At 42.1% G+C, this 20,420-nt stretch overlaps 1 protein-coding gene across 3 annotated transcripts in view; it reads right to left on the bottom strand.

Moving 5' to 3' along the window:
* Positions 1-20,420, bottom strand: part of LOC105457796 (integrin alpha-PS2) — a 66,197-nt gene that overhangs the window by 30,533 nt on the left and 15,244 nt on the right. For all 3 annotated transcript variants that reach the window (XM_011702669.1, XM_011702668.1, XM_011702670.1), the window contains 2 exons: positions 16,180-16,301; positions 9,583-9,701 (listed from right to left, as the gene is read on the bottom strand). In XM_011702669.1, the coding sequence (XP_011700971.1) occupies positions 9,583-9,701; positions 16,180-16,301 (241 nt within the window). The remainder of the gene's footprint in view (positions 1-9,582; positions 9,702-16,179; positions 16,302-20,420) is intronic.

The raw sequence follows: 20,420 nt of genomic DNA, 5'->3' as shown, positions 1-20,420 counted from the left end.
GATTATTGTAATCTGCAACACCGTTTCGCTTGGCCAAGCAAGATCTTCCCATGCTCGGTTCACTTATCAGAGCGTACTTTAGAACCGGCGGTGGCGACAACGGCTGTCCGGATGCACACGTGCGTTACACGTTTTGAACAATAAAGGTCGAACGATAAAAAGAATAGGACGACCGTGCAAGATTGGATGGTCTCGAATCGTAAAGTTTAAGAAAAAGGCCAGATTACCAGATTTTATCTTGCGATAAACAGGCACTAATCTATTTTTCGACTCGAGTAACATAAACAGCGGTTTTCCCCGCTGAAGAAATCGCATTAAAATTTGATTAGCCAGATGTCAAAATTCCCCGGAGATTTCTTTGCTTATCGGATTTTCTTATGTATAATTGATATATTCTTAAAAGGGTTTCGTAAAAAAATATTAAAATTAAGAAAATTTAAAATACCCACTTCCGGTGGAAACAAATACACGTATTTCGTAACGACAAACACTTGCATAATACGATGAAAAAGCTTTGTTTACTGATTCCCATGAAGAGTCAAACGTCAGTCAAACCATTCACAAATTATGGGACTTTTTTACACAAGTACCGATACGCGTCACTAAGCTTTATCTGGCGGTGGATCGATAAATCTGGAGAAGAAAAAAAGGGTTCGACGGGTATAATCGTTTAGACGGGGCGTCTCGGCGGAAGCGAAAGTTATTTTGAGGGCTTGAACGAGGTCATCTCGGGTCGAATACACGCAACGCCGCTCGCTCGAATAGATCGAACGGCATTTTCAACCGGTGACAGTCCGTTCAAAGGGTCAGACTCATAGTCTGTGAATCGCCGCGAATAATTCTCCGTTAGCTTTTTCGATTAGACTCGATACGGATGCGCAAGAATAAGACGATGCAATAAGTTAATACTTTCACTTAAGTTTTCAAAGTGTCTTATCGTGAGTTTTATATTCATTGAGATTTCTTAATTATTTCGTAAAATTTATATTAAAATATTTAAAAGTATGCGTAAAATGCATACAAAACGAATATACATTGAAAAAAGATGAATATTTTGCAAGATTACAAAAGACGTATTTGAAATTCTTGTAGTGCGTCACTCCGTGTTTGCACAAATAATGGAGTTATGCTCTCACAGTTCCCGACCTACGACTTAGTTTGTCGTTAATGTTAACGCGACGTAGGTACACTCGCGTGTTCCCCTCGCTCGAGTTGCAGGAGGAACGCGTAAGTGGCTACCGGGAAGACATACCCGGAACTCGGCGAACGGTAAAACACATGGAAAGTGGCACGTAAAAACGAAACAACGGGCAAAAGCCGATTTTATTCGGGCGAAATGGCCTGGTAATGGCCGGTCATAAAATGTCGCACCCTACTCATCCCCCCTGTAACATAACAGACTCTACGATATTTTGTTTATCCCGAATTAAATTAATGACAACGAGAATCACCGGCGGAATTAACTTTGTGAGCGCGAAGAAAAAACGCTGATTCGCGGACATTTCTTGACGATGGCGATATTAAACCGTGAATAAGTGTGCGTTTAAGTACCAAAATTAACTCATCTGAAGATAAATATACACATTTCAGAGGCTATTAATTCATTCGTTTCCTCGTTATTTCTTATGTTATTATATCTTCTTATGTTATTATATCTTTCTTATGTTATTATATCTATCATCTCAATAATGTCTCTGTTAAAGAACCATCATTTTTCTTTATTTTCTTTTTAATAATTGTCCAATTATTTTACAAACTTTTTATGCAAGACGATCTATTCAACAACAATTTGCTTAACTCTGTCGTAAGCTTCTGTGGATACAATTTAACTTTGTCTTTGCCGCCTAAAGAGTCGCTCGAGTATATTCTGTGTTCGTACAAAAAGGATTAGCGGAACGAAAAGGCGACTACCGCTTTTGGAAGCGGGAATAAATTATCCGGAAATGTATGAATGGCTCTTTTCGTCTGAATTTGCTCGGCTCCCGTAGGAACATCCTTCGCCCGACTCCCGGCTTTTTGCCGCGGGACCGACTCTCGCGAGTGACAGGATAACAGAGTGGCGGCGGTAGTGGGATATTTACGTGATGAAGGTGGAGTCTAGAAGACGGAGGTGGTTTTGCGCGAACGCATCGCCTTAGTTTCGAGGTTGACTCACTTCGTGGTCAGTGAGTCACAACATTATTTATACATCATGCGGTTGCAGTACGGTCCAGCCGCGGGATCGCGGCCAGGCGCCTCGGATTGTTCGTCCAAGATTTACCTGCTTAAAGAGGCTCGAGGATTTGTCAATCGGTCGACGGCTCACCGCCTACGGAACTTGAGAATAATCATCTGATACGATCTCGTCAGTTTACCCGATGCGAATAATATAGTATAAATCGGTAACGATCGATATTCCATAAATTCCACGATGGTTTCTTATATAATTCTACTTTTATCATTTAAAAGTTATATAGCTTTTCTCTTTCAATATATGCACGAGCGCATGAAGAAAGCAAAAACGCCATTTTATATAAGAAATACGCAATTATACACATACCATTATACACATGCAGAGATAAAAATATGACCGTTCGAAATAGTTACACGAACTTTCTCTTCGACGTGAAAAATCTCACGGTAAAAATATCTCGCGACATTTTCTCACTGTCAGAAGCGTTTCCGTATCCCACATATACGGCAACGTCGTCAGGACGAACGTAACAAAGTGCATCGCCCATACGAGCCGCCCAAAGGGCACGAAAGACCGCCGCGGGCAAAAAGCGGGCGTTTAACGGGCGTCGCAATTTGTCCCGCCGACAAAACACAGGACCGGAATGTGTATTGTCCGTCCGCTGGATTATCCTCCTGCCTGCTTCAGCTCCTCCTCCCTCTCGTGCCTTCTCATCGGGAGGTGAATGAGAGGCGTTGATTCGCGAGCAAGAAGTCATCGAAATTTATTTCTGACCCGAGAGAGCGCGAGCCGCGAGGAGAAATCGGAGATTGAACCGGTGTAATCTCGAGTGAGTTCAATTTCGAGTCTATATCGTACAAAAAATCAATTTAATGTCATTTTTTCCATTGTCATTCAACAGTTCACGCAGGCTTAATATAGAAATCTGAATTCAGCAAAATTATACCGGTTCAAGAATAAATAATAGCCTGTTCTTAAGTTCCTATTGGTGGAATACGTCGTATATGAGTGACAGATAGATCAAAATACTCTAATCTATATCAGCTGTGTGAAGTTACTACTGAAAATCCACTAACGACCATTACCACTCGATTGGTGATTTACGCGCGCAGGTTTTTTTTCATATAATTATTTGTAATTTTGACTATCAATTATCGAGAACGGACTATCAAACGTTAATAAACAACCAAACGAATGCTTACAGTTATGATTACTTACGCAGTCTGGAAAGCCGTATTTTATGAAAGGAGGGGCTGACTTCACGCGCGTTACAAGTTTTTTTTTGCGTATTGTTATTTACAACTTTGACTATCATTCGTCGGGAATGGACTAACAAATACTACCAAACGACCACCAATCGATTGGTTATTAGTAGATTTTCAATGGTGAGAAGAGGAAGCAATTTCATACAGCTATATTTGGCAAATTGCTAAATATTTTTGCATATACAGAGCCCCGATACTTATTACTTTTAAAGAATATATGTAATTAATATATTAAAATTTGGAGATGAAAATTACAAGAATATTGAAGTCATAATATTTTTCAAATTATAAGCCAGTTGACTAAATTGAAATGAATTGTAGTGACTAAATTTCGTGCACTCAGACACAACGCACAGGGGTAAAGGCAATGTGTAACTATCTTAATCTATAAAATTTTTTTATCTTTCCTCGACCTTTAATTCCCCTTCCATCGCGATGCGCAAGCACCCGAAAAAGATCGGCGGCACGTACAAGGACAGAATGATCAACGACGGCTCGCGGTATCTTTCGCATAGCTGCGAGAATTTCTCGAACATTGTCTTGTCGGTCCCGTGTGGCAATGGTATTTCCATTCTCGCGGGCGCCGACAAACGACGATCCCGAACTCATCGTGCACTCAAGATCCCGCCAATTCCCAAAAAGGGTGAAAACATCGAGAATGAAGAACGGGAGAAGCGCACGATGAAGTGGCGGAAGGTGGCGCAGAACGTGCGCGTCGAGCTCCGGCTGGCAGAAGACGAAGAGCACGAATAAACGGGCGACGGGATAGCGGGAATGGGGGGAGAGGGAAAGAGCAGCAGAGCTACACAGGGGGTTCCACAGAAGGATGGCGAAAGGGGACGAGGATTTCGTACAAGGCTCTGCTTTCAGGCTGGGTCGCCGGGGTCGCGATTGTCCTCTGCTTTGATAGCGCGCGGTGGACTTGCTTAACTTTTAATCGATGCGTTTTTGCCGACGACGACGACGACGCGAAGGCGAAAGCGACCCGCCAACGGAGACAACAACATCGTGACTTTATCGTCCCGCCTCGACCATATTTTATTGTTGCCGATTGTTCCTTCGTTTCTTCCCCCCTTTGCCCGGCGGGACGCTTTTTTGCCTCTATGGAGTTCTTCGTCTTCAGCCCTTTTTCTGCATCGCTCACCGCATCTGCCGAATCCTCTCCTTACAGATTTAATCAAAATCAAACGTCATGCGGCGGTGCAGCGAAATTTACGGTACGGCAATTTCGATTGAATTGAAATAAAATTGAATGTAAATTAATCATGCAGACTCGATTTTAGAAATTATTACTCCTATATAAAATTTTTTCAGATTTGAAATTAGTTTTCGGGAAAAAATGATTATTTTCTCCAATAATCAAATAAGCAAATCATTATAAGCATTAAATAATAATGCCTATAATGGGAAAATCATTACATTTACTCGATTGAATTTAGCCTTTCGCGATATGGTTGAGTTAGTAAAATCACTCATAACAGCAATAAGGAATATACTCATTTAATAGAAAGTACTTCGTTTACAAATCTCGCATCAAATAACAACGTATCGAACCGCACCTTCGGTTTATTTGGCGAGAAAGAGAGAGAGAAAGAGAATGCGCTGGAGAAAGAGTCGAAAGGCAAAACATCTGGCAACAATCAACGCGAGAGCCGCATCTTTGAAATGTCGGTAGATCGCGCGAGAAAGAGAGAGAAAGAGACCGGAGGGGGCGCGACAAAAAAAACAGATTAAGTAGTGCCGTTGAATTGGATTGCGGTAAAAAAGAATGAACGCGGACGATGTGTCTGCGCAGAGGATGCGCGAAAGAGAGAATGCGTCCAGCGGTGAAAGGCCGAGCGGTCCTGGTCTCCCTCTCTCTCTCTTTTTCTCTATCCCGACGCGAACATCGCATTTGCCGACTCGCGCGATGACGTGAAGAAGACCTAACATTCCGCGCGACTTGCGGAATTTTACCCCAACAACACGTTGTACGTAGAGGAACGAAAGGGCAACCAGGAAGCGCGACCTTTCGGTGCCGCCCTCGTAACCACGAGATCGTTAAATCGCAACGACGCACGACGAGACGCTCGGCGTCGCGTAATGCCAAAGACGTTGGTTTGCTACGAAAGCCCTAGATCATGTCTGTCAGAATAAAACGGAACGTGATAATACTCTAAATTAAATCTATAATATAAAAATTAAATTCATTAAATTAATTCCACGTTTATTTCACATTCGACTGAATTTCAATGAATAAAAAATAAATAGAAATCCATGTAGATTTGCGAGACCTAGGCCATGACCATGACCATGACCATAGGCGGCGTACATTGTCGACGCATAAAGCTTCTAACACCTTCCAGCATTCACAGGACCCTCGTTCACCTTTCGTACGGCGGCTTCTACGTGCGATCTTTTGTCTTGGGGGCAATTAATAGCAAGGCAATCGCGTTGATCGACAAGTGAACGCGTGAAATTCGCCGCTAGAGATCGAAACGAGCCATTATCCGCCAACGGCAATCGACAAAGAGCATTAACGAGTTTCTATTCGATAAGATGACAACCGCCCACGGGATACTCGGGGGCTCGACCTTTGTCCGTGGTAGCGATAAAAAGAGCGACAGCGGGAGAAGACATTTACGCGGTTGCGCGTGTGTATTTACGTGAGACACATGTAATATATTTATATCGTCGTGATAACAGTTGATTTAATATACGTATGAATTACGTCGCATAATATATTGAAAGATGCTAACATATTTAAACAAAAACACAATTACATATTCAATTATTCAATTTATAAAAACCGCGTCTGAATATAATTTTTGTCATACGTGGAAACGTTTTATTTTTTTATCTAAAAATTTAGCTAAATAAAGATTTGAAAATAATCATGCGAATACATAATCTCGATAAATCTCGATTTATTCTGCAATTCTGAAATATGTATATTATATGTTAAGATACAAATTACGTTTCGTTTTCATTGATTTCATGATATCAATCAATTTGCTTTGTTAATATTTGCTGATTAATGATTAATGAATTTATTGCGTCTTCAATTACTTTCATTGAAGGGAAGAGCTCAAGTTCAAACGAGGTTACATGCTCACGTTCGCGTATATGATTTTTCGAGAGGCACCGCGAACGTCAATCATGCGTGACCAGAATAAGGCAACCGTGTCGACACATTGTTTTAGCGCCATATAGACAGACGCATTAAAGTCTCTCTCGCACACGGTCTCGTACATGCGTCTCACGCGCGCACCTCCGGTTATGAGAGAACGACATTCTGCAAACTTCCACCGGCTATATCTTTTTTCACGCAAACAAAGAAACTAATCACTCGTAAATCAAGTTTTACCAGACCTTTATCTCATTTCTTTTCATTTCGTGAAACACGGCATTTCTCTCTAGGAACAATGATCGCACGTCATCGGCATGTTGCCCGCTTTTTCTCAACACCAACATCAACAAATTAGTGAATTATTTTTAATCGTTCCTTCTATTTTAACAATATAACGCGTCATTCTTTATACACGTATCTCCTATATAATTCCTATATAATTTTTAATATTAATTATTAAACAGAATAGTGGACAAAAACGTAGAGAAAAGGAACATGAAAGAACGTGAAGTTCTACGAAAATATGAAAGAGGAGAGTATTTAAAACGAAAGAGCGAAGCACTCGTTTCTTCGCGTTATCTGTCAGCAGTAATTACTTATCTTTAATTGCAGGCCGGAGGAGCAGGACGAGAAGGGGTGGAAGGGGGAGGGAGGGACAAAAGCGATATGGAGAAAGCGAGGAGAGTAATCGCGGAAAAAGCCGTGCGTTTACCAACTCGCGCGGGTCTCGCATTCTGGAATAAGTAGATAATTCCGGCATAATGTCGGCCGCGCCACGGAAGGATGGGAATGTCGTTGACGGGATAGCGTGCGGCGACGTCTCGCTATGCGAAAATTACGCGAGCACGAGAACGATAATCGCCGCTAATACGCCTCTCACATACGAATGCGGCCTTATTTATGGCTTTCCTCATCGCACCCATTGCCCGTCACGCGGCCCCCGACTCGTTCTGACCGACCGTATCGAATTTCCTCGAAATCCACCTAGTCATCCACGTATCATTTTTAACCGGGCAATCACTTGGGATTACTACAACGTTATGAACGACAAGCGGTCGAATGATACTTTGCGATCCGATAAAAAAAACTTATAATTTTGATTATTGCTCCCTTTTTCCGAAGATGAAAAATCTCAATGTAGCGTAGGGTAAAATAAAGAATAATTTATAAAATATAAAATAATGCTGATTGAATACTTTAGATTCAAAAGTTTAATAAAAAAAAAGTTAATATGTAGAAACTAATATGACATTTAATTAAAGGGCAACAGAACGAAATTAATTATTCATCAGCTAGCTGCGCATTCCGAAAACTTGGATGCACTCCGACCGCCTGCAGATTTGCGAGCGCCGCTTCCTGAGCCACCCTTTCTCCCCGCTTCAATCTTTTGCCTGCGTTCAATCTTCGCATCCGCCATCACAGCGGCCACCGCAGCCGCGCGTGATGAGCATACGCACATGCGTGCAACGTAGGGCAGTACACATAAAGATAGATAAGGGCGGCTCGTACATCATAGGGGCCGCCGCATGCACAGTTCGGAGGGGAAAAGTGGAAAAAAAGGGGCCCAGGTCTTCGGGAAGGGCAGAGATCTTCGCGCTAGATTGGCGTCCGACCTTTCGTTTGTGCAGGCAACATGCCCGTCGCAAGAAGCGCATCCCGCAAGGCGAGGGCGGCGGGCATGCCCGGCGTTACGTTGCGAACGTGCCGGATCGTCGTAACGGGGCTCCGCCACGCACTCTGAATCGGAAATCTGCGTGGAAGCTGCGAGCGGGCGGATAATGACTTTAACACGTATCGCAGACGGCGAGTGTTGATCAGATAACGAGAGAAACGCCGCCGAAGAGAGCTTCACGGCGAGACCGGAGGGACCATAATTTCGTGTAGGAGAAACCGGAGTAGCTTGAAAAATAGCTACTTCGACGTACCGTTGTAATCGGGGAAATAAATTCTATCTACTTATATCTAGAGACTCTTAGATTTTTCTTCGATTTATAGATGGGAAATAGAAATTGAGGAATAAATTTTATAAATTATTCCTAATCTCTCATCTAGCTATACATATATTTAAGAGTTTTTAAACAATAACACTCAATACAAAACCAAATTTGTTTATCGTTAAAATTAATATTTCTGGATTCTATCTAATTACCGTGTAACTTAATTACTTCATCAAAAGTAAGCAGCCTGGCTTCTGAATTCCGTGCTAATTCGACTCGCTCGCGAGACGTCTCAACATCACAAACGAAACGTGGAACGCGCCGGGAATTCGTTTGTTTTCGAATCCTGAAATAGAAGCTGCGGCCTTCTGGGAACGCACGTCTGTAATCTCTCAGAAGATCTATCCGAGACCTCTAGTTGTAAATCCCACGAACGAAGATATTGAAAATTTGAAGAAAACATCACTCAGTAATTATCATTGCTTTTATTTTCCTAACTATTCTTATTTATATCCGTTTTAAAAAAGAATTTGTTTTCTAAAAAGAATTTTATCTCCTTCTAAAAAAAAATGTTTCTAAGTAACTACTTCTCTCGCTTATTTCCAATTGGCACATATCATTTATTTCAGCCAACAGCTTTCGCACAACACCTTGGGATTTCTAAGAATCATAAATACAATGTATACGGTGTACGCAATTAAAGTTAACATCCGCTATAATGATGATCTCTTAAAATAAAAATAAATATAATTTTTTTATCACTAATGAATATTTTTGAAATGAGTAACTCTTTTAATCATTAATTATTGTTATTTTACCAGAAACTTTCTGTCTCTGGAGGGTTAGATATTTTAAATCGTCATGTATTTTAATGTTCCTAATTGAGGCTTACGCCAATTGAATGTCAATTGAATACAAGTCGACTCATCAATCAGAAATTCAACGTTGTATTGGCTACGCTCATAATTAATTACCGTTGCTACGCCTTAAGCAGTCGCGCGCACGTTATCACGCTGAAGAATTATTACACCGTTAATGCGCTGACGTCTGACGGTTGAAATGCAAGTCGTGCGTTTTGATATCGGAGGTTGCACTTACCATAATCGGGCCTCCGTCCTTGCTAGAAGCTGAGACCGTGGCGCCGAGCCACTGCAGCGTTTTGTTGTCGATTTGCAATAAGCCGCTAGGGACATTTGGAGTTCTGACGTGATTACTCCCTGCAATAAATAAATATTTTTATTGTATATATTACCAATAATTCATTTTTAAGTCACTTAAATTGTAAGAAATTTTATACGTAAAAGCATTACACGTAAATACTTTAATACAAGATATAATCAATTCATTTGATAGATTAATACGTTTGTAGAAAAATAATTAAAGGAAGAAGTAATTATATAAGTGATTTTGAGAAACAAATAAGTTGCGCTTTTATTTTAACGCTCAGAAATGCATTTATTTGTAAATTTGTTGTATCTATTGAGAAAATAATTTACTTTGTGAAGAGTACGAAAGAACAATTATTATCAGATCCATTCAAATTACTCAGAGCAGTTAATCGGACAGCGTATCGGTAGCAGGAATTAGTATCTAGTTATTCTGTCGGATAGTCATTTAACGGAAAGTAATCTAATATGTCGTTGAATGAGATGAAGTGGACACGTTGAAACGAAGTATTATGAAGCGGCAAGGACGAATCTTACTGACGTCTGCACCTGGTAATCTCACTGTAGGGTTAATCCCGGTCGAACTCAACCTTCGTGATATTCATCATATCGAAGGTACCATTTGTGTGGAAGGTAATTTACTGAAGAATAAACTAGCCACGCGGTATCAAGCAGACGAGTACAAAATGATCGATTCGTGAATTGCGTTTCTTTTTCAGGTCCTTATTATCCTTCATCATCGTTGAAAACGGATTACAGTGAAGATATATTGATCCAATACGGAAATCTGATTTGTTCGAATGAGAAAAACACGTGTCAAATCACATATATCAAATATAAGAAAGATTTTGTATTAATTGTAAAATGAAAACTATATTTTTGTGTTTTGCAAATAATAGTATATTCGACAGTTTACCGGATATTCGGCAAAATCTGTGCCGAATGACCAAATATTCGGCGAATATTAGGCACGATTTTAACAAAAATAATGCGGCGAGTACGCGACATTCCCCCGCATTCTCGTGACAACTGGTTAAAGTTTGAAACGTTCTTGGAGCGATTTTTTTTTTTTTTTTAATGATTTGTCCTATTTGTGCGAAGCTAGAATAGCTAAATGGGGAATAGATAAATGGGGTATAATCTTGGTAAATAATTTGACTTTGTTATTTCACGAAAGTACTTCAACGACGACACATCACGTAAGGACAATTATTGCAATTATCGTTCGATGATCTCGAGAAAAGAGCCACGGACAGGTGTCATAGTAAGGCCTTAAGAGTGATCTGTATTTTTCTTTGTCGGTTTTACAAACGGAGCGAACCCGTTAGTCAGTATCGATCAGCTTTAATCCTTAAAGGGAAGTTGTCCTTCACTTCTCAACTCTTGCCAGATCGTTACGATTGAAAAACGGGCGGATAATGCATCTCGAATATTAAAATTAATTTCGCCTAAACCACTCGATAACTATTATCTCCATAATAACTATTATCTTCGTCATAATTCACATCTACTCCGTGCTTAACAGAACTTTGTTCGCATATCAACTAGAATTCAATTACAAATTTCTTTCAATCAAAATTAATTCTGAATTAGACACTTCGATAATTCGATCACACCTCATGATTTAAGTGCCTTTTCATTTCTTATCGTTACGCCTGTTGCGCGATAACCGGACAATCCGCGAGTGCATTCGTGCAACTGTGAAGTGTTTCCGACCTTCGGAAATTAGTCCTTGAGCAGCACGCGGCAAGAAACACCGTACCTCGGCAGAGGCAAGGCTAGGGCAGAACGGTCTTACGGTTTTCTGTATTAGGCATCGTCGGCTTCTTGCAGCGGGACGGTTCTCAGTATCTCCGGACAGTCCGTGGCCACTCCGGCCCTCGGCAGAGCGTAAGGCGGAGAGGAGTTCTTCGAGACAACGTACTCGCTCGAGTGGCCGCAGAGTGAGTGACCTCTCGGGGACCTGGACGAGATCTCTTCCTCGTACGCAGGCAGAATCAGCGATACGCGATCGAGAGGGTCGTTTGGCACTTCGACGTGCCGCAGGTGGAACAGCGAGATACATCGCAAATAAGGATCGAAGGCGAGATCACGCATAGTCCAACTTGGATTACAAGGAACGACCTTCTCATCCTGATCTGAATTATTTAACTCTTCCCCGTGTTACCGAATTTAACAAATTTATATTTGGTACGAAAAATGGATACAGAGCTAACATAATTCTTTGCCGAGATAGGACATAATAATCCCAAAGTTGAAGTAAGGAAATTGGAAGAAAAGAGAAATAAATAAAAATTTCGAAAATAGTTGCGCTTTTCTTTCTTAAGGAAACGTTTTAGTGATATATGAAGGAACGACTTTGGTTTTCTCCAAGAGACCGCGATTAAAATTAGACGTATAAATTACCGATTATGGTGAGTCCTTCGTCGAAGTAATAATAATGATGTTGTCGTCAAGGCTCGCGAAACCAAGCAGCGGCTATTTTCGAGAGCGACTCCGTTCGCAAGTTTCGACGGCGCACTGTAAATCCGGACGCTGGTTACCACCACTATTTTAAACCGTGACAGTGTAAACGTCAAAAGAAATACGGACCCGCGGCGGGTTCTCGGCGAACAAATCGTGATTTTACGTAATCTCTTTCCTTGCTCTCGATGTTGAATGTCATTATTTATACAGCGGTAGTTTAGAAGCGCTCATGGCGTGAGTAATCTTAAAGAGGCAGCTCGTTTAAAGGAAGCAAAACGCGATCAGTATTATTTTGTCTATGTTAGGTAACCACTAGTACCGTTAAATATAAACATGCACACGCGAGAAACTTTCTTTCAACATCTATATGCTGGGGTGCAAGTCAAAGTTATTCGCGCAAGATCATCCATTATTGCAGCGATTCGAATCGAGGCGCGCGTTGTAAAGTAGCCTTTCGACAGTATCGCGAGCGACGATCGCGCGCGGAAAATCCAGTCTCGCGTGACGAGGCTCCACGCAACACGCGGAGGGCGAGAAATGGACGAGATGTTTTCGTCGTCGCGCGTGCACAAGGAAATCGCGCCGCGCGCCAATAATCGGCAACATATTGCTACCGGTTACGATCCTAATTGGACAAGATCGTGAAAGGATAGAACGGTACGATCGGTCTAATTATCGATCAAAGCGAAATGTGCTCGCTCGCGGGTACACGCGTAATGGTATAGGCGCCGGGCGATGGTATAGAGGAGGAAATCGACTAATTGGATGTACAACTCGAGATCTTCTTGTATGCGCAGCCGGGCGAGAATGTTTCCTCGCGAGCCGAGAGGAGTACGAAGGCGGAGAGAAAACAAAAGACCAGAGGAAGCTTACGTATCCCGCTTCTTACTGCGTGATGCGGATACGATCCTCGTGCGAACGCGTGCAAATCGATGAAATTGAGAATGGGAACAGAAATAGATTTCAAGAAAACAGTTTCGCGAGAATTTCATGCGCGGTTGGCTCGATTCACTTAAGTTTTATTAGTTCAGCTGTTCTGCCCCGTTGACATTTGGATCTGTGATCTTTAGAGCTACAATATTAATCGTCAGTAAACTTTATTTCGCTTGTTTAATTCAATTTAATTTACTTATTTCGTAAACTCTTACGAAACACGCAGCTGATTGCATCGTCTAGCAATGTCAACGATTCAGATGAATCGAGTGCATTTTGAAATAATTCTGAGTTATGTATCGAATATGCATGAATATTCGAGAAAACTTCATATATGAAAAAATGATTACGTCTCTAAGAAATTATTCAAGGCCTCAATAAAACGCGTATGTTGCGAACGCAGAGTATTTTTTTTCGCTCGGAATATAGCCACGAGCCATCACGAGTACAACTGTGCGCGCGTTTTATCTTCTCGATCATGCGCGAACGCACTAGAAAGGAAGAATTGTATTACCAGCACTTATTTCGATCGCTCCTTTTATGCCGATCCCGCATTACCGATTGATTTACCGTTCGCGCTCCATTTGCCGGATAATATAACGTGAAATCGGGCGGTCGGCGCGCCCGCGATCGCGTGATTTCCTGCCGATCATGCTCGCGCCCGGCAATCTCGCTTTTCTTTTCACGCGAACGCATACCTACAGCCGTCGCGTTATACAACATATTTGCGCGAGCTCGCGAATCGCGATCGGGCCGCCGCCGGTATCGCGTCGCCGATCGCCGGCTGCGCCGGTTTGAGATACAGCGGCATTAGGAAGCGTATGTGTGTGTAAACCCCGCGTCTAATTCACGCGCCGCGAATTTATTCCGCTAATTTACATTAGCGCGTTCGATTCGCGCGCGTGTTTACGAGCGGCGCGAAAGATTACATCGAGCGCGAGAGCATGGCGCGAAATAATATTTTTAACAACCTCCCCCCCTCTCCTCAGCTGGCTCGCCGGGGAACTTTATGAGCCGGCGATGTGCTCTAAACGCAGCCGGCTTTAATTGGTTCGCGCGCACGTTACCGTCCCGCCGGAGACTCCGCTACGCAACGTTTCCACGCGGATTTATGAACCGGAGCCGCGGCGCGAAGCTCCGAAGTTCTCTCGGTTAGAGACTTAGAGAGCGCGAATTTACGACGGTAATCGAATTCGTTAGGGATATTTTCCCAGACGGTGTTTAAACAGCCTTGCATTGAGCTCGAGCTTAACTAATCAGGTCACTTAGAAAGTCCTGTTAAGATCGTTAAGATCTGTCGTATAGTGAAATTCAAGACATAAACCAACGTAAACTCATTTTACGATCATCTTCAACATCTATTATTCGTTAAGTTACAAAAAATCTAAAGTAAAATAACATTATAGCAATAGAGATATTTTCTAGGGATCTAATTCATTTAATAACAAGATTATACTATTCGATTTGATTGTCAGATGTAGACGACAACGTTAGATTTCAATTTCTTAATAAATCAAAGCGATTTATGTCTCAAAACACGTAGAATTCTCCTTATACGTTATATATAAATGGCGCGGCGTAAATTCTAGGCATGATAAATCATATATAACGTGGTCAGTGCTCTACGTCACGTGTAGCAATTGCCAAGCATCAAAATATGGTAGGGTCAACGACAGGGTGGGTGTATTGGCACTAAGAATAGCGCGTTCTGTAACCAGTTCGCCGGTTACTTCTCGAGATTACGAAGCTACGCTTGGCGCACCGACGTCGGAGGGAAGGTAGAATGTGGGTCAACTGCCTCGCAGGACAGCCTGGCGAAATCTGAGGTGGAAACCACTTATTTGTATCTTTCAACGCCCCCAAATAAATCTAGGATAGTCAAAAATGTCATCGTTTTAATAAAAATGTCAAATTGGATTTAAAAGGTATAACAGACCGTCTCTATTTCAAATTTATGTCTTATACTCTCATTATCTTAATGAGAGTATTTAAATAAAGATTTAAATTATAGACTCAATAATCGCTTTTGGGTTTTCGGCAGACAGAGATAAAATCATTTCTTAACTTGAGCCTCAGCTATTAAGTTCTACAAATAGGTCAATAATAATTGACTCATTGTAATAAGCTAATTAAATCTACGTCGTTGACTTCGACTTTTAGACATCGAGCAAAGTTATATTTCAACACGTCTACATAATTACGAGAAGCAAATAATTATTTAATCTAAACGCAGTTAACCGCAGGATAGCGGCACTTATCCGCAATTAGTATCTGTCCTGCGTACCATTCGATTGTTTTCGCGAGACTCTGCCGAGCGAATTCCGAAACCGGTCCTGTCGCGTCGATTCTCGATCGTGAATCACGATCAAACGTTCCAGACCGACGATCGTCCGCCGATCGATTTTTATTCTCCCAGGAAACGTCAGCGAGCTTCAGCCGGCGACACAAAAGAATCCGGCGGCCGTAGAGTTTCGAATTCACGACGTTCAATTACTAACTCAATAAATCGCCAATTATGTCACACGCGATCGAGCATGCGGAATCTCGTAAGGCTGTTACATTACTCCGCGAACGCATTAATGTTTCAGCGCCGGCGTGTGGCTAACGCGACGATCTAAATTAGTCCCAGATTAACAGTAGACAGAGCGAGAGAGCTCGCGGTCCTAAATTTACTTCTACCTCGACCGATATTTTATATGATTATTTGCTAACACTGTACCATTTTCAATCAAAGGGACCACCTGTCAATCATCGATAAAAGCGTGCCATCCTCGTGTCATCCGCGAATTACTATCGCTTTAATATTTAATGGCGTAGATGCGTAAAATGTACTTGAGCTCAGAAATTTCAAAAGAAACAAGAAAAAATCCTATTTTCTTCTATTGTAAAAAAATTTCATTATAAATATTATAATATTATTAGACATCTCTTTATAGAATTTATTCGACGTTTTTACAATGCGCAAAAGTTGCACGGTGTGCGCGTAATTAAATTTTTAATTGTTCGACAAGAGGTTTCGAAGTTAAATCAACACGCCGAGAATTAGGCCTTTAGGAGCCAAAATCAGCTGAAGCGCCATTAGCGCGTCATCTGTCAAAATTAAGATAGCCAACGTCGATGATCTCGTTACCTTGATCGTCGAAATGGATGATGCTGCATCTATCATCAACCGCGATATCGCATTTATAGACTGCGCCTCCTCGGTAGACGCCAGTCTGTGCAGTTTCAGCCTCTGGTGCGCCCACGATCACCCTGAAAGAAAAACAAGTAAGACGTTATCAGCGAAATCGAATACCAAAACGAAAGCGTTGCGATACAGCTCCGATTTACGCTCCGATCGTACAGGCCTGTTTGTTTCGACATCGCAATCCGCAATTGCGAATTGTCTCGTAAGAACATCGCGAGACACGTGTTCACAATTTATTGCGTCGATATTATCACTTAGTATCGATTTAAACGGCGCTCGATAACGGATGCACGTGCAGTGCGTCTGAGATTTGAGGTCAGTGGTCGCGGGCTATTTCGATCAGTGGCGTAAGATCTGGCAGCTAGGCCCGACTAATGGACGGACGATGAATCGCGTTCGATGAGCAGCTTTCGCTGTCAAAATCTCAGGTACAGCTGCCAGGGTCTATTGAGACGTCAAGAACTGCCAATTACGCGTGTTCTGAACTAGGCAATACTGTACTCGAGACGAGTCGTTTGAAACAAGTACGCGCACGATCGTACCATTTGCTTTTCTCTCGTATAATTTTCTTTCTTCTCCCTCACAGAGAAAGCACTCTACAATCTGACTCTTATTCCTGACCCCGCAATCTCATATCGCTGATAGGCTTCCTTCAGAGGCTTCGCTCGTTACATCGATCCTTTTATAAGCCTTCCTCCTTATCTGTCCTTTTTTCATTATCTTTTCATTACCCGTATCAACTATATTATTCGCTCGCAAGAATGAGAATTAATTTCTTTTGTCGTGTAACCTTTTCGCAAGATACGTTATCTAATTGATTGGAATGACCGGCGTGGTTTCAAACAAATCGTAATGTATTTTCAAGCGGCGATAAAATATCGATAAGAAATTAATCGTGAATGTTGGCTATAAAACCGCAGGCAAATATAACTCTAAGTCGTTTCCGGAGAAAAGTGACGCGTCACGTATAATTATACGGAGAGATCTTCTTCGCGAAAATGACTTTATTAACGCAACTTTTACTGCGCATAATTAATCTTGACGGCGACGCCCTGAGCGTCAAATATAGCGCGATTAAATGCGGGCCGATGCGAAAAAAAAAACTGCGGCAAAATAACCGCGAAGCCTCCTCTCCTCCCCCGACACCTTCAATTACGTTAACGATCGCCGCTTCGCGTGCCAAATTGGCCATTACCGTTATTGAACGGAAGACGCCTTTTTTTACGCGAGCGCCTCTCCCACAGATTCGGCGGCATCCCCGGTGTTAGAATAATTGGAACCAGGTATACCGAAGTCTAATTTATTATCCGTATGATAATTTATTGTCCGCGTGCCGGCTCGAGGGCCGACCCCGGCCCGGGCGTAACGCGGCCCGGACAGACGGAAATAAAAAAGCGCGATGTGACCGCGGGCATTACCGGCGCACACCCATATGAAAATAGGATGGCGCAAGACAATCGATCGTGTAATTATCTCCGTAGGGCGTGTCGGCCACGGAACCCTAAGGGAGCATCGGTATTACCCTGACCTATCGGTTAGATAATTAATTTCACTTGCGTTGGAGAATACCCAACGTATTCACGTACGATGTGTAGCGTGTATGTCTTTCTATGGTTTTACATTGACTAATTCGTTCCTTAATCGCCCGATGTTTCTGTTTTCGTGAATTTTGCTGTTTGTCTAAAAACTAATTGTGAGTACAAAACGCGTTTCAAAGAAAAGAATTTAGAAAGGAAAATCGCTTCCAATGAAATGAACGAGAAACTCATCGGAGATTAGTTTTCGATAAGTTAAAGCCACGCGTCATCTCCGGCCAACAAATAGCTCGAGTGCGAAAAGCACTTTTCGGATATTGCTGTTTATCCCGTGACAAATGGCGAGCGATTGGTGGCTTTTATCGTCTAGCATCGTTAGACGATTCCGGAATTATTAGTTCGACAGGGAAAAGGGTGCAGAAAGCTTTCCTTCCACCCGGCGGAAATTATATCGTCGATACACCTACACGCGATACGCGGCGAGATCGCATTGACATACTTCGTGTTAACTTTCTGAGATATCGTAACTTTGCATTGTATTAACATTAAAATGTATGAATAATTGAATACATATATATATATATATAAACACATGAATAATTAATAAAACTTAGTGCAAGAGCGATTGCGCCGTTAGAACATGCGATGTAATATATTTTTCAAATCACGTAGAACGATGACGAAGCAATCGTCTTTAAAAAGAGTCGAACGGATAATAATCTGCCCGCACGATTTAACTCTGATCCACTGACCCAGTTTCAGATATAACGCTGCTAATTTAAAGTCTATTAACATCGAGACGCGCTCAATAAACGATAACCGATAACTTCGGCCATTGTTCCTCATCTAATCATTCTAATCTGCGCCGGGGGATGATTACGCCATCCCATATCGCGCGCAATTAGTATTATTAGGATTCGACCTACGGCCGCACTTGAACAGGCTTCGACGATCAATCATAATTTAAACGACGTTTTAAAGCAATATCACAACTTAACGTTCGCATAATAGGATCATCCAAGTTACTCGGGTGTTGCATACGCAATTATTCAGACGGTTATTTATTATCCGGCGGAAATCTCGACGACGCGAGACAGATTCCGTATCGTGGGTTTTCATCTCGAAATCACATGGCAGTTACCATTGCCTATGGAGCAACCTTGGCACACATCGACTTCTGGGTTGCATGATTGGCGCATACAGCGTGCGTAGGTAAGCGCCACACTCATACTCGCGCGTGGAAAGAGAGGAGCCGATTATGCCGCTTATGTAAGCGATTCATAAGCGTATGCTTGACGTGCCGTCGAAGTCGCGCATACCACAATATATCGATAACGGCGAGCAGCTAACAGAATTTATAAACGGCTGTATAATTTTTAAGATTGACAGATTCACGTGAGAGGCGAAGATAGGCCGCTCTTGCCGTAATTATCGTAATACGCGTGTCATCGTAATTAATAAACGAAATAATCGTAGCGGCTTCTTCTTCGCGCGACTTAACCGAGATGATAATAATACAAACGTTAAATTGGATGAGTTTGCGGTCAAGTGAGGCTGAAGTAATAATTAGAGGCGGTAAATAATGACCGTGCGCGAAGAAGTGAGATGACTACAAAACTCGTTTCTCTACACATTATGCAAGAACAAAAAGAGTAATTCCTAGGGAAAGGATATTGAAAACATCGCAGCATCTGGCATGGACAATTTTTTTTAAACACTGTAGATTAAACACGTATAAATACAGTTGCTTAAAACGTCGATTACGAGATAACTCCCGATTTTATCTATTCATTCGCACGCTTGGTCGTATAATGCGATTATCACTTCCTATGTAATTATCATCAAGTTGAATTACAATTTTAGAATTTTTTTACTTGTGATCAGCCACTAATTTAAATAATTTATTTACATTCCCAGTGACATTCTCTTTCTCTCAGAACATAATGCTTAACATTATGCATCATCATTATTGCAATGTCATTATCACAAAATTCAGAGAGTGAAACTCGGCGTTTATACGCGACTTTGACGCACGGCGGACAGAGGCTCGCGCTACTTCAACGACGAATAACGTGGGTTGAATCTGACGAGGTCTCAAGCTCTCGCCCACACTCCACTTTTTTTGCATTCGTGAGGCACTACGGCCACCGATATGTGACGCATGCACGTGAACGGGAATGCAAGGGCGAACCGGTCCCGCAGGATACGCTGCAGCCGCCGGGGGCTCGCGTCGTCGTCGGGGATTCTCGCGAGCGGGATTCGGGAGTATCGGCGTACGTATGTGGGCACGGGGTCGAACGAATTATGCGAAATAGGTGCCGATCAGTGGGCGTTCGAGATGGCCTGTCGCCCGAGTCAGGTTACACGAACACGGGCAACCTGACTGTCGAAGAGAAAGTCCCAGGACCCATTGGCTCTTAATGTCATTCTGGTGTCATACAGCCTTTTATCTAGCGGTCTTTTTCGTGAACGGAAATACACACGTATGCTAATTAGTTCTCTCTATAAAAACATCTCCTGATGCGACCTATTTTAAGCTTCTTCTCAGGAACTACTTCGTTTTTTTTTTCTTCGAGAGATATTTCCTTGACAAGAGAATGTCATTAATCGAAAATACATAGAACGAAATATAAGTCTGATATAACATTT

Source organism: Wasmannia auropunctata, unplaced genomic scaffold (genome assembly GCF_000956235.1).
Source record: "Wasmannia auropunctata unplaced genomic scaffold, wasmannia.A_1.0 LD335047.1, whole genome shotgun sequence".
Classification (NCBI taxonomy): Eukaryota; Metazoa; Arthropoda; class Insecta; order Hymenoptera; family Formicidae; genus Wasmannia; species Wasmannia auropunctata.
The sequence above is the reverse complement of the archived record's forward strand: the minus strand, read 5'-3'. Positions and strand labels throughout refer to the sequence as shown.